The sequence below is a fragment of the Hydractinia symbiolongicarpus genome, chromosome 10, assembly GCF_029227915.1.
Source record: "Hydractinia symbiolongicarpus strain clone_291-10 chromosome 10, HSymV2.1, whole genome shotgun sequence".
Taxonomy (NCBI): Eukaryota; Metazoa; Cnidaria; class Hydrozoa; order Anthoathecata; family Hydractiniidae; genus Hydractinia; species Hydractinia symbiolongicarpus.
The window spans coordinates 15,731,598-15,753,213 of NC_079884.1; the positions used below are offsets into that span (position 1 = coordinate 15,731,598).

At 37.8% G+C, this 21,616-nt stretch overlaps 2 protein-coding genes across 2 annotated transcripts; one reads left to right on the forward strand and one right to left on the reverse strand.

Annotated features, from left to right (window-relative positions):
* Positions 1-118: 118 nt before the first annotated feature.
* On the forward strand, positions 119-10,360 carry LOC130662316 (golgin subfamily B member 1-like). Its single transcript, XM_057461147.1, has 5 exons — positions 119-1,896; positions 3,565-3,785; positions 4,409-7,962; positions 8,399-8,763; positions 8,913-10,360. Exons 1-5 carry the CDS (start codon positions 1,446-1,448, stop codon positions 10,292-10,294), a joined length of 5,973 nt encoding a protein of 1,990 aa, XP_057317130.1. The 5' UTR covers positions 119-1,445; the 3' UTR covers positions 10,295-10,360.
* A 2,467-nt stretch (positions 10,361-12,827) lies between these two features.
* Positions 12,828-13,282, reverse strand: LOC130612902 (uncharacterized). The gene is made up of 2 exons (XM_057434235.1): positions 13,203-13,282; positions 12,828-13,113 (listed from the first exon to the last, which is right to left on the reverse strand). The coding sequence occupies exons 1-2, from the start codon at positions 13,280-13,282 to the stop codon at positions 12,828-12,830; spliced, it is 366 nt and encodes a 121-aa protein (XP_057290218.1).
* Positions 13,283-21,616: the final 8,334 nt, after the last annotated feature.

The window sequence follows — 21,616 nt, forward strand, 5'->3', positions numbered from 1 at the left end:
TCGCGTGGATTTATTTTTGCGAATTGTTTCTTTGTTTTTTGCGTAGATTTTGGGAATATTTTAATGTTGCCATTAGAGTTTCATTTCACACCGGCCAATTTTAATCTTCTGCACTTGATATTTCTTTCAAAAAATTCAATATATTTGTAAAATATATTCAATTAAAATCGAAAGGAGAAAAAAATTATGCTTTATACAATTATCTCCTTTTTTTAATAGGATCTAGTTTGATAGTATTTTTAATAGTAACACCCTGCCGGTTTTAACACTCGTCCCTAGTGCTCGCAATGCTTCAGGTACGTTCATTCTAACAAGCTACCTCTTAAAAAAAATTGCTTATTTTGAAAAGCTTCGCGGATATGACTTTTAAATACCGCAGCGCTCAGCCTCTCAAGTATTCTGAGCATGGCAACCGTACAATTTTAAGGATTATATATTTGATGGCAATTATAAATGAAAACAGGTCATTTGCAAAATTAATCACTACGAGAAATCCAACATTGACGATTAGTAAAATCCACAAAATAATAAAATAAAATCGCGTTTGGGACAGAAATTTAACATGCAGGAAAGTGAGGTGGTTTGGAGCCAAGAAGAACATTTATTCGGTTCGAAAACTTTGGAAGGCGTATCATTACACGCGCTAAGCGATGTGCAAAATCAAAGATATAAATTAAACAATAATAAATTGTAATCTGAAGTATAAAAATAATTTAAAAAATAAATTCCAGCAAGGGATAGTCGGTCTTTTTTTAACCCTAACAAGTGATAAATATAAGAAAAGTAATCAGATACCATATTTACAAAAAAGTGACGAAACATTTGAATTTTGGTTTGTTCCTTTGAAAGAGCAAAATATCTTTGATATTTTTTGCATCTAGACTTTTCTGACTTGACTACTTTCTGCACGTTAATATTCGTTAATATATTTTGATGGTAAGGTAAATTAAAAAAAAAACGAACAAACTAAAGCGTTACCAATAATATTAATCTCAAGTAAAAATGCAATTTTCGCAAAAATTCTGATGCTAGTAAACTAAATATTCAGTATTTTAAAACGGATAGGAGAAAACGATAGACAAGGGTACACTTCCTACGAAATTCAAAAAAATTTGCAGCATAGTTTGTGTTTCATGCGTATTATATATCAGCTCTATTTAAGTATGGGTACTAAATTTTTCAGATCATGCGCATAACATATTCCTTTATTATTAATATGATAAAAATTCAATCTCAATTCACAAAAATTATGCAGTTGATATTATTAACATCGCGTGTATTAAGCCTATGTTGAAACATTTAAGCGAAGAATGCATTCAGTCATTCATCTTCGTGAATATGAAACTAAATGTTATACATAAGTTTTCTTTTTTATTAAGTAGCCCTACTAAAGTCGCAATATTATTTCCATTAACCATAAAATGCATTTTGTTTTAATATGAGCAATGTCATCTTCAAATACAATAAGTTTTCAAGTCAACCAGAATGACTTTAAAAATCAACAAAAAAAGATATCTGAACTGCTGAAAGAACTTCGACAAATACAACATGTCAATGAAGAGCTGCAAAGTGAAATAAACAGGAAAAACGAACAAATTTCGCACAGTACTAATGAAAATCAGAAGCTGGATGAACAAATTGAAGGTCTTGAGCATCAAAATGAACACCTCAGGAACACGGTTGGAGAAGCCAGCAGAGAAATCAGCATGCTACGCGATGAGAATAAAAATTTGAAACAAATTGTTGAAAGCTACGAAGATCAATTGGAAAAAATAGGTGATGTGGGTGGAGAGCTAAATGTAAAGAACTCTGACATGCTGAAAATGAACCATGAATTCACGGTGGCAAAATCAAAGCTAGAGGATGAAATAGAAATTCTAAAGAAAAATCATGAAGGTAGCTGTTTTTGTTTCTTGGTGTTCTATATGCTTTTTAGGAAAGCCAGAGATTTTTGATAACGCTTAGAAAATTGACATATGCAAAAAAATTAGCTAGATTAAAGGTCTTGGATTAGAAAATTAAAAATTTTTTGTGAGATAAATAGTACCCAAAGTATAGGAGAAATCATATTTTCCAGTTTTTTTTATTTACTTTTATTTATTTTATCAACTTATTTTCCTTTTAACGAATTTTCGCCAAACCTTCGGAGGCCTGTCTGATTCATGCAATGCACATGCGCTTTCATGAATATTTCAGCAACTACTGACAATGCAGGGCAACCTATGGAAACTTTGAATGTCTGAGTGTAGAAGTTACCATGTTAATACAAATGGAATATGTGTTTTTATGAGAACATTTGTGCAGAGTAAACATTTCTGATCCAAGATTTAGGCTCCTTGCTATCTTCGCCGTAAATTTGCTGAGTATAAAAGGAACAAATTTTGAATGATGTATCTGTGTAAAAGACGTCGAATTAGATATATTTCTGAATATGCGATGTATATAAGAATAAAGGTTGCGTTCCGTCGCAAGGTTTCAGTCACTGTTTTTTATCAATGTTATTATCTATATATATATTATCTCTTATATATATTCTTTCTCTCAAATATGTTTTCCTTCTTTAGGTTTTTTCAAAAAATATTATTTCTATTTTACATGAATTATCCTTCGGTGCTTCGCTATTCTGTATTGTGAGGCTGTTTCTTCCTTCTATTTTTTTGTTGGGATTCATTATTTGCCAACCGAAAGAAGGTTGGTTTCTTCAGACGATAGTTGCAACAATGTATGATCTATTTGCTCTTATCGATTCTTGGATTATGAGTCATCGATTTTGCTAAAATTTTTTGACTGATTTATTTTTTTCTTATCAAGGCATCACAAGTACAGTTGACTCCCTCTAATTCGAATCTCTATAATTCGAATATTTCAATAATTCGAACATGTGCTCAGTCACCGTCAATTTTTCTTATGAAACTCTTATAAAAACTTTTTCAATTCGAATTTCTCTAATTCGAAACTTTCTATAATTCAAACAGTTTTTCAGTCCCTTTAGCACAATTCTCTCCCTAATTCGCATTTTAGAGTGTTTTTTTAGAATGTTTTTCAAATAGAGTTTCTTTTTTGTGAAACTATCAAAATAAAGATTGAATGAAACTTGAATTATGTTTTCTTGATATTGAAATTTATAATTCAAACAAAAATTTTTCCCTGTGGGAATTCGAATTAGGAAGAGTTAACTGTATTTTTGTATGTTATATGAGTTTGATGAAGATCCTAATGTGAGAGATTTCTTGCCATATCGGTGAGAGTATTCTTTCTTTTACTGACGGTTTCAAACTCATTCTGTGAATAATATTTCGTTGTGAAGACAACATAGAGAAAATCGTAGATTATCTTGTGACCATGATTCTCCGTAATGCTTAATAATGTTGATAATATGTTTTTTGACTTTTTGATCAGAGCACATGTTATTATTTTCTTATCAATCTTTGAACTGTTTAGTAGGAGAATTTTTTGATCTTGTTTTGCTTCGTGAATTTCATGATATAGCTAAAAATGTAAATCACTTAAAATGCCATAATCAATTTTAAAACTTTAAAAGTAAATTTCGTTATTTACTTTTAGAACAAACGGAAAAGTTGAAGGACAATGACTCGGTGAACAAAAACTTAGTAGCAGAAAAAAATACACTTACAATTGAATTAGTTGAGGCTAACAAAGAAATCGAGAACTTGCAGGAAAAAACAAACACTCTTCTTCAAAAACATAGCGAAGAACTTGCACGAATTGAAAACCGCAATAATCGTTTACTTGAAGAGAATGAGAACTTCAGTAAATATTTGAAAGTAAGTTTTTTCATTGTTTTGTTTTGTAATATGGACCTACGCTTGCGTTTCAAAACATATTATAACATCTGTTACATTCAAATCATACCTAACGGTAATAAAATTAACCAACGTTAATGTGACCGCTATGAGAAACATGAAATTTACTGACTGTTCGCAAATTTCCAAAAAACATATTTGTCAAAAATTCATTACAGGTACAAAAATGGAAACCAGGAATTCTTAAAAATGAAGTTTTCCTAGGAAAGTATTTAGAAAAGTGTGCGTGGGTGGGAAATAAAATAAAAGTTATTTTCAGTGGCAATTCAGTTAAAGAAGAAAAAAGTCGCATTTTTTGTCCATCCTTATCAAATCAAAAAAACCAAAAAACTGCATTTGGATCTATTTGATCAAAATTACCTGATTTAATTTGATTTTTTCTGATCTTGAAGTAAGAGATTGCGTCAGGGATTCAGTCAGAAAAATTTCAATTATGCTAATTTATTTCAAACTTCCCGCCTTTCAGACTTGCCAGTGTTATGAAAATTCTTATATGTACAGAAATTATAGAGAAGAAGGTGCCCTTCCCCTTTCCTTTGTCCAGTAGAAATCGGGTTAAAAGACAATTTTGTTGTTGTTTTCAGGAAGCTGAAAGTACTGTTGCACAACTTTCCGAGCGAGAGCGAAAGTTACAAAATGCAAATATTGAATTGACTGAAAGACTGGACCACTTAGAACGTAATCATCGGGACATAAAAACGGAACTGACGCAAAGTAATGTCGAATGGGACGATGCTGTATTGAATGAACATGCTGTTGAAATAGAAAAGCATCGAGAACATATAATATCTTTAAAAAAATCATTGAAAGAAAAAGAGGACGAATTATCCAGTGCCCATGAAATGATTCAAAGACAACATCAGCAACTTACGATATTTCCAGACAGCAAAACCTTTCTTGATAATGGTGAAAATTCACAGTTGAATATATTACGAGAAGCCAACCTGAAGTTGCAACAAGAGAAGGGCGCACTGCATAAAGAGAAGGAGTTATTAAAAATTAAGTGCGCTTCAGTAGAGAAAGATTTGTCGGAAAACGAGTTAGTCGTGAATGCACTGCGTAAACAAAAAGTAGTCACTGAAAATAAAAACAAAGAGCTTCATATTTTGTTGGATCAAGTGAACACCAACGTTGCAGAGTTGGAAAAAGCAAAGTCATTTTTTGAACAAAAGTGCAAAGAAGCTGAAGAGGTCAAAGAGCAACTAATGGTTCGAGGGGATGACGTGTTAGAGGAGAAAAATACTTTAGATATGAGTTTGAAGGAGAAAAGTTCTTATTTAGATGACATGGAAAAAAATCTGACTTTAGCTACAAAACAAATATTTGACTTACAAGTGAATATAGAAAAAGAGGTCCACGAGAAAGAAATGGTCGAGTATGAATTGAATAATTATAAACTAAGATTGGAAGAACTAGAAGAAACAAAGAATAATTTGAGCTTGGAACTAAAAGAGACAGAAAAGGAGGCAAAACAATTTAAACTGATGGAAAATAACGCCATGCAAAATAACTTGTCTTTAGAACAAACTATCATGAAAAAAGAGCTGGAATTCCAACGGTTGCAGCGACAATACTTAGAACTGGAGGCAAAGCATAACAACCTTTCAGAAGAATTAGAACAAACTAAAAAACTCTTGTCTGACCTTGAAGATGGAAACAGTAATATGAGCATTCACAACGGTGTATTTAATGAACGCTTAAAGAGCTTGGAAAGTCAACTGGAAAAAAAAGATGGTGTCATATCTGACCTTCGAAAAGAAAATATGGAACTAGTTAATTTAAAGGATAAACTGCTGCAAATTAAAGCTGGCTTAGAGGACGATATCGCAAGAGTATCATCAGAAAAAGAAGAGATTTATAAAGAGCTTACAAATATACAAGAAAACGTAGTCCCAAAAGATATGTTTCAGGGAACCGAATCACTGTTAGCAGATCAAGTAAAAATTAACAAAGAGTTGACAAAAAAATTAACGATTGCTGAATCAACTGCAAACGAATTACGAGACAGCGTTGTGTCCCTGAAAGCAGATATTAAAAGAGAAAGTGATATTTCCCAAGACAAACTTCGCAAGGTAACTCTTAATTTGGACATCAAAATAAAAATTAATGAAAGTTTGGAAATAAAATTAAAACAGGCTGAAGAGAAATATAATCAACTGGTTAAAGAACATGATCAGATTATGGAAGAAGTTGAAGATAAAAGATCAAATTGTGCATCTATGTGTGAGCAATTGGAAATCATCACTGCAGAAAAAAGTGAACTGAGACAAGCTTTGGCGTCAAGCAAAAAGCATTGTGATGCCATGAAAGAGGAAACAGAGAAAGAGAAAGCTAAAGTGCAAGAAATGAAGCAAAAGTTGTTGGAGCTTCAACGCCAGCTCTTGCAACAACAACGCACTGAAGAACAACTGAAAGAAAGAAACTCTACCCTTATTCAAGAATTGGATGAAATAAACGATAGGTACGAAAATTTAAAAAAATCAATGTCGGTGTTGAGAAGTCAAGTAGAAGAAAAAGAAATAAAGATGTCTCAGTTGGAGTCGCAATCATCTAACTGTAGCCTTATGCAGGAAGAAGTGGAAAAATACAAACGCAAGCTGGCAAATGTAGCATCCAGTTATGAAATTTGCTCTCAAAAACTGGAGCAAAAAGAAGTTGAGCTAAGCAGCATAAATAAAAAGTTTTGTGAGGTAGAAATTAAGTTCAAATCTTCAATAGAAAATGAAATTCGGTTAAAAAGCTTACTAGAGGAAACAGAAGACTTGTCTGTGTCAAAAGAAGCTTATAACTTGGTAAGAACGCAGTTAAACGAAAAAAATACAAATGTCGAACTTTTGGAAAGTAAAATTCTAAACTACGAAGAAAAGTTGAAGCTTTTAAATAGAAGAAATGAAAAATATGGTGAGTTAAACGACAGTTTAAAGCATTCCTTAGAAGAAGCACTGAATGAAATTAAAGCATTGAAGCTTAATGTTTTAAAGCAAAAGGAAGAAATAGAATTGAACCAAAGAAAAATGATCGACCAGCGTACAATTTTTAAAGAAATGGAAGATGATAACACACGGAAAGGTAAAGAACTTCTGGATAAAATGGAAACCATTGAGAAGTTATCGCAGGAAGTTGAGGAAGCAACGTTAAAAAATGATGATCTCAGACATGACAACAATAACATGCAACTAAAAATAGACAACTTATTGAATCTTAACTCTGAGTTAAGCAACAAGGTCGAACTTTTATCAGAACAGATAAAAGATAAAAACAAAATGGTGTCGGGTTTAAAATATAAAAGCGAACGGATTGAACGAAAAGAACAAGCATATACAAGTGAATTGGAACAATGTCGCGCCTTATTACGCAGTGAGGAAAAAAAATGCAACGATGTCCAAAATAAGTTGGTTGAATTGACCAGAATAGAAGAAGAACAAGTAGAAACTATTGAAGACTTGACTCAACGCAAAGATGAGCTAAACATGGTCGTCAATAAAGTTAAACATGAAATAAATATATTGGAGGGGAAGTTGGAAGAAACGAGTGGTGAATTAGATAAAACCAAACAGGAATACGACATGATGTATAGGAGACACAATGCGATTAAAAATAAGCTAAAGGAAACAGAGAATGAGAACAAAAATAACATGGAAAACTTGGCCCTACTACGTTCCAACCACGAAGATGTTACAAAACAACTAAAAAATGCTAAAACAGAAGTCACAAGCTACCGAAATCAAGTGACAAGAATAAGTGATGACCTTGAGGAAAGCCAAAAAAAGAATTCTATACTGGAAAATGAAAATAGTAATTTAAAAGAAAAGTTTCTAGAGATGGAAACGGAATACTCAGAACTTTTAGAAAACTACGACAACTTACAAAAGAATGCTGATGTAACTGCTGAAGAGTTGGAAATGACACGCCATTCGCTGAAAAAGTTGGAAACCAGCAAAAAACATATTGTTAACGAAAGAGAGGTTATGAAATCTGAGGTTGATACTGTTTCTGAAAAACTGACAGCTTTAAATGCAGCCCTTGATCGTAGCAGAGTGCAGCGTCAGCAGCTTTTAGAAGAGCTAAATCATTCAAAACACAAAGCGAAAGATTTGGAAACTGCTGGTGAAGAGAGTAAGCAAGCCATTGTGAAAAGGTGGGAAATGTGCAGGCGTATACTTTATTGCAGCTCAAAACTTCATTCTTATATTTTCTGTCTGCAAAACGAAAGTAATGCTCTTTGAGATGTTCTTTAGTTTTTAAGAGATATAAGAGCAAAGCCAAAAATATTTTATATAAATAGCTAGTTAACCACCTAAAAACAAATTTCGAAACTTTGGAGCTGTAAATTTTTTCATGAACTTCATTTATCATAAAAATGTATTCCATATGCAAAGTTATATTACATTGATATTGCAATGCATCTTTACTTCAAAAGTGACTGCTTGAAGTTTTTGTAATTGACTCTTTGCTCACTGTTCTGTCTCGTGTTTCTTTACGACGCTCGCCTGAGATTACGTGACTATGTGTATTGTTACGACTTTGCATTGAAAACGTACATCTCATTCAGATACTTTTTTTATCAATTTTAGGCTTGTGGAAACGGAAAACAAATTATCAGCTGCAGAAACTCAATGTGAGGAATTGATGGATAAAAATGAAAGTTTGATGAAAAACATATCATCGATTGAAAGAACGAACCAAGAACTGAGCAGTCACAACAAAAGTTTGCAGATCGTGAAGAAGGAATCAGACATTAAACTGAAAGAATTGGAAAAAGAGCTGGAGCAAAGAAAACAATGCACGCAAGAGCTAATTGAAGAGATTTCAGAACTTCAGAAAGAACGAGAAATTATTCAGGAAGAATCAAACGCAAAGGACAACTCCTTAACCAAGGCGCAAGAAAAGTTGACCGCATTGTTTCAACGAGTAGAACAGTTGGAGCGAGATACAAACGGTAATACTATTTGCTACCTCACTCATAACGTGTCATCCATTACAAACAATCCGTATTCATCAAATCGCTTTTGTTTTGTTTTTGTTTTTGTTTTGTTTTGCTGTTTATCGATAAATTGTTACGTTAATTCTTGCGTTTTATCGTTTTAGAACTAAGCACGATAAACAAGCGCTTAAATAAAGAAAGCAAAAAACAACAAAATGACTTATTAAGAGCCAATCATAACATAGAACAGTTTCGAATAAATGAAGCATCCTTAGAAAAGCAATTAGAGGATGGGAAACGGACTCTAAAGAGCACATCTCAGCATGTTTCTGTGGTAGAGGCGGAAAAGTGTGAATTGATGGAAAAATTGACAGATGCAGAAAACAGAAAAGAATGTGTGCAAGACGCTTTAGATAGATTACAAAAGAATTTCGAAAGCAAATGTAAAGAAATTACTACATTTGAATCTGAAGTCATAAATTTGTCACGTAAATATGAAATCTCAGAAAAGCAAGCAAGACAAAGAGATGATGAATTAAGAGATGTGACCAAGAGAAGTCACGAACTTCAACAACAATATGTAGCCCTTGATGAAGCTTTTCAAAATGTTAACAATGAATTAAGTCGTTACAAAGGCGAGGTGCAATGTTTGGAAGCGTTGAAAGAAAATCTGGAGAAAGAGCATGAAAAAGTTATAAGTGAATGCATTGAATTTAAAAGCAAGGCTGATTCCATGGATAGACTGAATGAAAAAAAATTAAAAGAGAATTCAGATCTTAAATTAAGTTTGGAGCACCAACAAGGATATTTGTTGGCAAAAACCAAGAAGATTCGTATTCTCGGAGAAGAAAATGATGAGCTGAAGAGAAAAGTGGGAATTTATGAACAAGAGAAAAAAGATGCTGTCGCTGAACAATTGCGGATTTCAAACAGTAATCAGCTTTTGAGTGCAAAGTTAGATCGTATGCAAGATGAAACGTTGCGAGAAGTAACACAAAAATATACAGAAACCATTAAGTTGAAAGCCGAGTTGGATGCTGTGAAGCGCGAACTGCAGAAGCGAAGTCGAAACTTGGAGAAACAATTTTCCTCTACAATAAGCGAAAATGAATTTGTATCTATGGAGATAAACTACAAAAAAGAAATCGTAATGCTTAAGGAGCAGCTTGAAAGGTTATGTGAAGACGAAGCTAAAAGTAAATCTGAATTAAATCTAACAAAAAATAAATTTAGCATGTATTTAAAGGAAAAAGAAAGACTTGAATCCGAGCAAGCACAGCTATTATCCGAGTTAGAATGTGAAAAATCAAAAACAAAGGTTTGCGAAAGGCAATTAGAAGCCTACAATAAGAGACAAGAACGTGAAAAGGAAACTGGTAAAAGAAAACTTGAAGGAGTATGTCAGGATTATCAGAATAGAATATCATATCTAGAAAACCAAATAGAAGCTTTGAAAACAACACACAGTCTTGAGCTAGAAGCTAAAAAAGTTGAAGTGGACTCTCTTAAAAGAGACTTGTCCAATAAGCGAAATGATAGGTGGTAAATTAAAATGCTATTTTATGAATGAATCGTCAACTATTCTGTGTAGCAAAAAAAATTTACATTGGAATGCACTGTAATTCTCCGTTATAGATCTCTGCTCGCTTCGCAAAGATACTAACACTTGCAACTCAAAGAAGGTTTTTTGTCGGGAAACCTTTTAAGAAGATGACGTATGTCGCCTTGGTTGCGCTTAAAAATACATTGTTTCAGAAACAGAAAGTGCAATAAACGTAATAAAAAAGTGTAATTTTGAAGTTAATGAACAATTATCATTAATTGTAGAAAAATTGATAACGAAAGGTCCTTAAAAAATATTGAGTTTTATTTGATAAAAAAAGAAGTCTAAAGTACGGAAGTCCATCAGTGCCTTTTAATTTGCTTCGAAAATGTGACCCTAAGTGGAGCAAAGAAATATTTAAAATTTGATATGCCCCACTTATGAAGACATAACACAAGCAGCGAAAATTTTAAATTGCTACCCCAGTGATGAAGTCACAGAAGGTAAACCAACGTCTACCAAACACAAACGTTTTTTTAAGACCACACATCCCTAAAAAAACATTGTCTTGGTCTCAGTACATGTTAACTGAAGTAAACAAAAAACTTCTAAACAATTTGCTTAAGAACACTAGCCACTACGTTCAAAATACTCCCCCCCCGTATGCATTAACTTCACTTTTCATAGGCATTATTACCTTTACTTGTTGAAAACAAAACTGTATTGGAACATGTTGTTAAATGCGTGAACAATCCGTGACCTAAAAGGGACATTCAATTTTCATTTTAAAATAAAAAAAAATTTCAATTTCTTTATCAATTTTTCTTTTTTAATTCAATACAAAAAGAAAATTTCAACTCAATTTTCGTTTTTCGTTTTCAAATCAAAAAACAAAAAAGGAACTTCATATTTTGGCAAAAAAGTGCGCTCTCCTTCGCAGACGTTTTTCTTCTACGAACCAAAGGATTACTTTGGGTCATTTGGTGCTAAAAGTCACAAAATGTAATATCAATTTCTAAATTTCTGATTTTTAAGAGAATTTAAAATTTGAAAATTAAATCAAATTTCGTTTAAATTAAAAACTGAATTGTAAGTTCAATTTTTGATTTTTGATTTGAATCAAAAATTGAAATTCAAGTTCAATTGATAATTGTGGTTTAAACAGAAAATTAAAAGTTTTTAACTCATAAATGCTTAAAAGACTAACAAATCATGTGACAAGTCATGTGATAATTCTGGCCTATCAGATCAATTCACGTGAAGTGTAAAGATTGTATAACATTCGTAGGATTCAGTTAAATGTTGTTTGTCTTTCTAGACATGAATAAAATTTTTACTGAAGAAATTCTTTCTTTCTTTTCAATATCTTGCAGTCGAGGTATTCAGGGAAAGAGGTTAGAAAGAGGTTATTTCGTAAAGTCAATAAAACAGTATTGTAAATAAAATGGATTGTCGCCAAGGGTTTCACAAGCCCATTTAGAACAGACTGTAGCAACGGCAGTTAAAGAAGTATATAAAAGACATTATTATAATGGAGATAGAGAAATGTTCGTTCTGGCGCAGACGACGTCGACCAAAGGGAAATTCCCTAAATGCCAGTAACCAACACAAAATAATATTAAATGATATATAAATGCAAGTCACCAACACAAAATAATATATATGACGTCATGCGCAATAGCATATACTCATATTATGCAGAATATGAGTAAAATTATCATGACCATGCGCCAGAAAAATTTGTTGGTTGGAATAAGAAATCTATATAAATAAAGGAGATGGATTTGAATTTAAATACCGTAAAATAGTTACACGCAATAGCGAAAACCCGTGGGCTTACGGGTTATTCAAAATTACGCAAAGCAGATCTTATTGCTTTATTAGAGACGCAGACTACACCATTCTCACCACAAGCCATGAACATTTTTGAAAAACAAGAGATGTCCAGATCAGAATATTAGAAGTAAGATAGAGCCACATGTACCCACTTTCGAGGAAATGAATGAGTTTGAGCGCAAAGAGTTATCAAAAACGCGCCCAATAGTAAAGAGTAAGTTGCGAAAATTGTCAGAGTGGCTACTATCAAATGTACCGGAGAGTATCAAGGGACCGGTACGTCAAACTTTTGCATCAGTTAAAAATCGTATCCTCTCATTATATCATGGAGCAAGAAAGACCCTATTTGGTGAGGTTGAGGAGGAAGCGAGGGAGGATCATGCTTCAAAGCAACCGGAGCATGACTTTACACCACAAGAATGCATTACACAATATGCATTCCTAATAATTTAACACTGTAGGAAGGAATAATTTGTTTCTGATTGATGTACAAAGCTAATTTTCTCTCATCCATACCCAAGAACTTAAGCTGAAATTTCGCTGGGTTAGCAACGAGTTGGTTAGCTCTAAACCAACGCAATGAGTTTTCCATATCTACTTCTAGATCAGAAATAACAGAATCGATTGATGATGCACAACTGTACAGAGTATTGTCGTCAGCAAAATCGCAAGCTTCTGTCCTTTGCATGAACGAAAAAGATCATTCAGGACCTAATATTGAACCTTGAGGCACTACTAGAAGGATCTCAAGCCACATACTGTAAGCTGATCCTATCTTCACTCTCTGGAATCTGTTACTAAGATAATGCCTAAGAAGTTTTAAGCTATTTTGACCGAAACCATATGCTGCTAATTTTGCAATTAGGAGTTCATGTGGTAGACAGTCAAATGCTTTAGATAAGTCCATAAGAATAGTACCAACTTTACCAGAATTATCAAGACAAGATTGCCATTTATGGAGCAAATTTATCAGGGCTGTCTGTGTACTATAGTTTGCTCGGAATCAATAAAGATTACTTGAGAATTTATTTTGGAAAAAAACATTTAATTGAAGAGAGATGAGCTTTTCAAAAACTTTGAAAGTTGTTGGAATGTAAGCTGCAAAAGCTTGTGTTTCCGTATGAATGGTTGATGAGCCGCGACAAGTTGGACCATGTTGGGCCTGTCGCGCACGAGGACTTCTATAGCCGGCTAAGGGGGAAAACACGCTCTCTCCCGAAGAGTACGAGACATTCCACGCTTAGTTTTACAGGCGGGGTGTGTCACCATGATGGACTGGCTAAGCGAGTACAACCTAGCCGATGTGCGGCCGTTCATTGAGGCCGTGAACAAAACGAGGTTGCAGTATTATAGGGATGAAATCGATATTTGAAAGGACTCGGTAAGTATTCCGGGGTATCAATGCGCTACGTTCTGAACAACTCTCTACGGTTGCACCCCAAGCTAGAGCTATACGCTCCGGGAGACCCATGCAGGGATAGGTGCAAGGACTCTTGTTACAGCAAGACTTGTAAGGCCTGCAAGGAGGTAAAAAAAGCATGTGAAAAATGTACGCGGAATGAGGCCTACGAGTTCTTGCGGACGGAGATGGTGGGTGGTCCCGCGATCGTATTCTGTAGATACCACGAACGAGACGTGACGGGTATCAGATCTCACGTGTACAGCGAACCCCGCAAGTGTAGGACCATTCTGGGGTACGACGCAAGCATGGTCTACCCGAGTACTTTGATTCAAGACTTTCCCTGTGGGAAGGAACAGCTGATCAAGGTGGTCACACCGACATCAGCACATAACTTAGAGCTACTGGCGCAAGGTGTGGTGGATGGGTCGTTGTTTGATTTTTCCCAGGTTGATATCGAGGTGCCTGACTATCTGCGTGACAAATTCGGCGAAATGGCTCCCTTGTTTGTCGTCAAGGAAATACTTGATGATCAAATCCCTGAGCACATGCACGAGTAATTAAAAACTACGGGTCGCAAGCGTGTTCCGGGTACACGTAAGCTTCTGGGTTGCTAAAGGCTGAGAAAATCCTACTGTATACCCCTGTGCTAAAATGGTACCCTGACCATGGGCTGAAAGTGACTGCCTTTTACCAGTTTCTCAAGTGTGCTAGAGGTAGGCCCTTTGCATGGTTCCCAGAAGAGATAGCCGATGCAAGGACCCCGATAAACGTATTGCGGGAGATACGCAAAGTTGAAGGGGAACAGCTTCTACGGCAAGATGATTGAAGATCTAGCGAGACACGCAAATACTGCGTTTACGAGGGATGAAAAAGAGGTTGATGCAGCCCTGCAAAGCCCTTACCTAGAGGATCTTGAAGAGATCAGAGATGCGTATGAGCTTAGAAAAGGCAAACACAAGTGTAGCATCGATAGGGCCTACCAATGTGGTATGGCGGTATATCAGTTGGCCAAACTTCGCATGCTCGAATTTTACTACGATTTTCTGGACAAGAACGTGGATCGTCGAGATTTTGAGTATGTCTACATGGACACTGACAGTGCCTATTTTGCCATATCTGGGGAAGAGTTGAGAGATGTCGTTCGCCCCGAACTGCTTGACAAGTATGATGAGGATGTAAAAAACTGGCTCGCCACTGATAAGTACTCGAGTCAAGCAGGGGGTTATTCAAAGCGGAATTTATAGGGTTTTGGATGATTGCCCTGACAGCCAAGTGTTATTTCGTGGAGGGTAAAGCTGGTACGAATTTTTCGTGTAAGGGCATGTCAAAGAGGCAAAATTCTGTGACGCGGAGTAGATATCTGAGTGCGCTGAGGGGTGATCTAGTCATGGCCAAAAACGTAGGTTTCCGGGTGCACAACCAGGGTATGGTTACAGAATTACAGTTTATTGAAAAGGCTCCCGATGAAGTGGTGGAAAAGAGACATACCGAGTACGTAGAACGTGAGCTCCTAGAGAAGGGAGAGAAGACAGCCAAGGCGTTAACTACTCATGTGGTCAACCTGTACGCGAACATGATTGAAAATGTCTTAAACATCGACAGTGTCAAGGACCTCCGAAAAGATATCGAGGATGACCCATTATCCGGGATGTCATGACGGACCTGGGCGTACTCGTCTATTGTACAATTGGCAGATGTCTGGCACCCATCTTAGTAGCAGGAAATACGGTCCGGCATATGTCCAAAAAACAGGATGAGGCGGAGGACCTACATTGAAATTTCTTATAAGTCATAAAGCTTATAACAAATGAATGAAGAACAGAAACAAGAAGAGCGAATCATTACAAAACCAGTAAAGCATCCAGGGAGAGTGGCACAGGGTCACAAGTTGGCGGCACTGCCGGAGAAATAACAGTTGCCTACTCAGCCAATGAGTGACCTTCTTTTTGGATAGACCGCTCTCCTTTGCGAGTAATTTGATGGCTTTTCGTCCAGTCCACAGATGTTCTGGACTGTAGTAAATTTTTCCTCCTCCTTTTTCGTAACAATATGTGTTTTTAACATGTCTTTATTATACATGTTAAAAACGTTCTTACAAATACTTGTACGCCACAAACCCTAGCGGAGATAGGGAGCCAAAGATGAAAGTCAATTCACCATCTTGTTGTTGCTTTGAAGGCGTATAGTAATCAGACAGCTTAGGTACCTTACTATGTGACGCTATATAATAGTTGTACATATCGTCCTCCAATTCTCTTAGACTCTTCCCCGCTTGTAGTTGTAATTGCCGTTGTTTATTGAACCAGTCATTTTTGCTTGTCGGTCTTGTACCCATTGGACCTGAGCTGCTTGTAGTCTTTCCATGGCTTGCTCGTGCCTCTTCCGTTCCGCTTCACCATGTCTAGCAAGTTTACTGAATAGAAAATTTGTGCCACTGAATGCCAGCGCATTGATTAACTGCCATTGTTGCCATTTTATTGCTCTCCTTTTTCATGCATTCTTTACACTGAGACCTCACCCTTTCATGTTTACAAATCTGACTACCCTTACAGTCCTTACAATAGGCCCTCTGTCTCCCATGACCGCAAATCTGACTGCCCTTGCAGTCTTTGCAATGACCCCTCCCCCTACCATGGGGGCACTTGTTTTTGGCACACTGCTGTTTCTTTTTATCCAGGGAACATATACAATTTGTTGTCGTTTGACCATTTTTCAACACCTTAAATGCATCTGGGTTTAACACTTTTTTACAATTTGGACAGCTCTTGTTTTCCATATTGATTTGTATTTGCCCTCAGAGGACAAACACAAATTGTGGTCACTAATGCTCAACGCTGTGAAATCTACCATCTAAGATATTTAGCTGAGCATCATGAATCAGATACACGTAACAGCGGATGTCCCCGATGCCGTCGGCTTTCTTTGTCATGTGCAACGTGATGCCATCACTTAGACGTTGTAGAGGTCTTCCAGAGTCATGTAGGGTATGATCGGGAGAAGCTCGGAAATCGATAAACAACGCATACCTCTCATTGAATAATTGGCCAATCGTGACGTTAGAGTCGTGACTGCCAAAGAGGTTCACAATATGTTCCAAATGATCCTTGGATAACATGGCATGTTAATGGCCTTCTCCTAATCTGTCCCGGTATGATTAGTAGCCTTGACTAGTTTTTGGGGTTGATTCCCTCCAAAATCAGGTTTTTGTCCCTGTCAAATTTGGGTAGCCAGAGGTCTTTGTAGACTGCGAAGGTGTTGAAATCAGATATATTTTGCACCTCGTTTCCATTCAGGGTAATACGTAGATCTCGCATCAGGCTTTTGTCGATATTCGACACGATGGTGCGTTTTGTATTGGTAGCCGTCACTTCCAGGTCAAATAGGAGTTTGATGGACCCTGAAAAAATAACCTCGTCCTATCGCATAGAGATAGGAAAATGTATGTTCTAGCGCAGTCGACTGACGACAAGGGAAATCCCGAATTCGATATAATCCGACAATTCCAGAAATACCCATAAAATCCCACGCATGCGCAATAGCGACTAGCGGAAATAATGCTGACATCAACAAAAAAAAGAGATTGCGCAATTGAGTAGGGGAAAGTCCCATAGAGTTGTGACTGCCAATTGATGCTAGGATGTAATACAAATATGATCCTGTTCAAAAAATTTATGACACTGTATCAGCTCTACTATCAGCAACTCGCAACCATTTCAGGACCCAGGAAATGCGGGTCAGAGAGGTTGAAGAGGATCCAACGGTATTCAGATTTGTTCCGGATCATCTCAAGACCCAGGAAATGTGCGCCTGGGTGGTCAGGGAGGAACCCCGGATGCTGCAATTTGTTCCGAACCATTTCATGACCCAAGAAATATGTACTCGGGCAGTTCAAGCAACATCTTTGGTGTTCGAGCTTGTTCCGGAACATTTCAAAACCCGCGAAATGTGTATTGATGCAGTTCGGGAGATACCCTGGCTAATCATGGATGTTCCGGACCACTTCAAGACCAAGGAAATGTGCACCTCAGCGGTTTAACGCATGCTGGAGTTGCTCGAGGACGTTCCGGATCATTTCAAGACACAGGAAATGTGCACTATGGCAGTTGAAGAAGATCCCAGGATATTCGAGGATGTTCCGGACTGGTTTGTTATCCGGGAAATGTATATCAAGGTGGTTCAATATAATCCCCGGCTGCTCGAGGCCTATCGTCAGCGGAAAGCGGTGAGGTACAGGATTAACAAGGAGTTGCTACCAGTGGCCTGTCATCCTGACAGACCTATAGACTGGTGCTGTTCGGAGGATGAAAAGGCAGACCTCGAGCTCTTGTGGAGCAAATACACGATGAAGAAACAATGCGATGAGTGTGAACGCGTGCTCGATGGGTACGGCAGATGCTCCTGTGGACGGAGATTCTTCATAAAAGGTAAGATGCTATGCTGGTACTGCTGGCATGAGTACATCATGTATAATGGTGGAAGGTGTAGTGTGGATGCTAGTTGGAGTTTTCCTGTCCAGAGTTTTGTATAGTACTACTGTACAAAACAACAGAAACTAATATGGAGGATATCAAGAAATGTGCAAAATGTAATCACCCTTTATCTTTGAATAATTTTAGAATCGACAAAAAAGGACAATGGACAAAGAAATGCATCAAATGCCTCAATATTGACAAGGTATGTTGGGAACGTGCCAAATGCCATCATCTAAAACGAAAACGTCGTTGCCGCATATGCAATTTCGCTGGGTATATATATGAACGTGTTATGGGTAGGATTCACAATGCTCTAAGGTATGATATAAAGCTTAGCTTCACAGAGTATCTTGGTTGCGAGATTACTACCTTCAAGGCGCATATCCGGGCCCAGTTCACAGAAGGAATGAACTGGGGGAACCGAGGGCAGAACTCCCTTATCACAAAATAAAAGGATGTTCAAATTCGGTAACGAGAATGTTAACTCAAGAGACTTTTATGCCAAAGCGACTCCACTAAATATCGAAGATGTAAACATTGAAAATATCGTGCTAAGCGATCCTATTCCAAGCTATCCCCTCTATTGATCCAGACACCCAAAAAGCTCTATTCCAATGATGCCTTGCGTTACGATGAGGGCTGCTCTTTTACCATGTCAGTAGACATCTATAACCACCCCGAGTGGTTAGAGAAATATGAGCAGTATGTCAGCGGTACTTAGAGGAGCCACCTGTTTATTCGTAATCTAGTGTGTTGCACAACATACTAGATCACTTACTCGATCTACTGCGCAGATCTCTATTGAAGTTTTTTCAACAGTTCATCCTTGGCCTCTTCACGCCCTTGCGCGATCAGCTGCTGTTGCTCCCGTTCATTGATAGAATCCACGTTTTTGTGCGATCAGCTGCTGTTGCTCCCGTTCATTGATAGAATCCACGTTTTTGTGTGTTCGCTGTCTGATCTACTCCTTCAACCTCATGTACTTTTGCTTCTCCTGAATGATTGGACTGAATTCTTGGTCGCTAATGACACCGTTCTCCTCAGCTTTCGAGATCAAGTCATCGATACAGTTGAGCTTGGTCTCTGCTAGTAGTCTGATGCTCCCATGCTTTTTACTCTTGACACCCAGCCTCTTCCTCGCGTTCCGCAGACCAGCTTGTCCCAACCCTACGGCAATCGTAATTCCACACATAGCCACGGCTAATAGTACACCGATCCCAGATGGCATGGTACCAATACCAACGCCGGAAGTTATCACACTTACCGATAGTAACCCGTGGTCCATATATCGAACCCACGTACCATGCATCTTGAACTTTTTAGCGAGCTTGTCCCGCTCTTTAATCTCAGCTCGCAAATATTGTTCCACCTCTTTGATCTTATTCCGTCTGTAGACTTGTCCTCCTCCATACCCTCCAGGGGTGCACTCGGTAAGCTCGCATGAAGCTTCATAATGTCAGTCATATTTATTCTATTAGTAGATGGATAGTAATTCCCACGAACAAGACGTTTTTATCATTACGATGTTCATCCCTCAACATGAACTCCAGCCTGTCTATTGAACCTTTAAGAGGAAGGTAAATAGGGTTATCAAAACTCCACGTCAACATGTCTTCCCAGGCACTTACCTCTTTGGTCGGTAGGATGGAAAGAATTTTAGGTTTCTCCCCGTTAAGCAGGCAATCATCCTCATCGAGTTGGTGAAAAGTGAGCCTTAGATGCTGGTAAACATCAGTTTTATAGAAGCTGTCATGGTCACCCTCGGTAAACATTGCTTCGGTATGAAGATTATACCCCATAAGGTCCAGCAGTGATTTATCGACTATGAGGGGAGATAAGGGCTTCAAAAGGCCCTATATTAAAGTTCCCATCATCGGTCGACCCAGACACCGCTTTATGAATCTTGATATCGTTCTTTTTTTCGAAAAGATTCAACCATTGCCCTTACTCTTCTTGTTTCCCATATACCCACAGCACCAGCCAAAGCCATGGACAAGTGCTTTGCCGCGAATTCAACAACTCTCGCTGCTATTCTGAAGAAGAACGATACGATCGTACCGATAATCCCTGGTAGCGCGGCGCGTGCCTTCCCTGCTAGGTACTTCAAGAACCGTCCGAGTCTTTCAAGCTGCTTCCGCACAAAGCCCTTGTCATCAGCACTTCCCCCAGTTGCAGCAGCTCTTCCGCCTGCACTTTCTCCGGTGACAGCGAGTACGATGGTGGATATAAGCAGACCAACAGCACTCACGATACTTCCGATAGTCAGACCTTGCTCCTTGAACAAGATCTTGAGCTTTTCGACCAAGGTTTTATCATCCCCCGCGATCTTGATCAAGGTGTCTTTGATGTTCATGAGATTAGTATGGATGCTGGAAGATAGTATGCCGTGTGCTTTTGCTGCAGACTCTTTTTAAGCTTTGAGTTGCTCTAGCTTTTTCTTAGCCTCGGCTATATCCCTGTCCCATTTAGCTAGCTGTACATCGGATGCTCCAGGTGTGGCCTTCTTCTCCTCAAGCTTTTTAATATCCCCTTCTATTCTCGTGATCTCATTCTCGTATGAAATCATCTTGCTTGTCAGGATTTTCAGGTTACCCTGGATCGTCTGAAGTTCAAGGTCAAGCCCCCTTCTCTCGCAATCAGTGAAGACACCAGACTCTTGCATAACGCTCTTCGTGGCATCGACGGCGTTCTTGATCTCCCCCAATGTTTGCATCGAAATATTTTCAGTGTTTTCAACCTTCTCGAACTTGTTAATAGGCCCCCTCACCCAGTCCCTTTTTGGCTTGGTATACTCAGCAAGACCCAGGTCTTGTAGGCGGCCCGCACCTAGATCCTTCTCTATCGCGGAAGCTTTCCTCAGTTCACCATTGTTTTTCGTGAGCTTTATTCCATCGTAAAGAAGGTGGATTCCTCAAACTTGTCGTAGTGTCTCGCTGTTGGCTTTATCTACAGCTCCGCCTCAAGAGCTTCGTAAAGGCTATCAACTTTTGATTTCAGTAGCTCTCCCCGTGACGTTGGCGTAGTGTCTAGTTCCGAGCCTTCTAACGTGGAGCTAGCGATGCCGCGGTGCTGGACCCGTGAATATCCCCGGGTCGAAGGAGCTCGCTCTCGATACTAAACTCCTCAGGCTCGTCTTGAATATCTTGCTCTGATGTAAAGTCATCTCCTTCGTATATTGGATCAATCTGCATTTATTCAACCTGTTAATAAATATGTACGGAACTAAGCTAGATCCTTATAAGGAATTAAAGACGATGCTTGCCATGAAAGGCAAGAGGCAGCGTGTCAAATTCTCCCACAACCCCAGTACGATCAACCAAAACGAAGACTTGTATGTGAATCCCTGGTTCAAAACCTTCGCATGAGCTTGAACAGCCACGAAGTGCAAAACATCAGCGACAACAATGTTCTTGCAGTGTATTGGGACTTGTGGCTGCCAAAATTTGATCGTGAGAACAACTTGATTCTAGAAGGCATCAACCCCAATGATGGTACCATCAGAGCTCTGCAAGTCAAAGCTAGCGACCATGTAGGAAATGATGAAGAAAAAGCGATCGTGGCAGCTTACAGCAATACCTTTTGCATCCCTATAGGCAAATTTTTCTTGTTGACACG

Excerpts from the sequence above, each read along its gene's own strand:
- LOC130662316 (XM_057461147.1), top strand. The coding sequence starts at position 1,446 with ATGTCATCTTCAAATACAATAAGTTTTCAAGTCAACCAGAATGACTTT. Across the intron at positions 3,786-4,408 it reads ACTTCAGTAAATATTTGAAA|GAAGCTGAAAGTACTGTTGC; the intron begins GTAAGTTTTTTC and ends TGTTGTTTTCAG. Across the intron at positions 8,764-8,912 it reads GTTGGAGCGAGATACAAACG|AACTAAGCACGATAAACAAG; the intron begins GTAATACTATTT and ends TTATCGTTTTAG.
- LOC130612902 (XM_057434235.1), bottom strand. The coding sequence starts at position 13,282 with ATGGTCCAACTTGTCGCGGCTCATCAACCATTCATACGGAAACACAAG. Across the intron at positions 13,114-13,202 it reads ACATTCCAACAACTTTCAAA|TACACAGACAGCCCTGATAA; the intron begins GTTTTTGAAAAG and ends AGCAAACTATAG.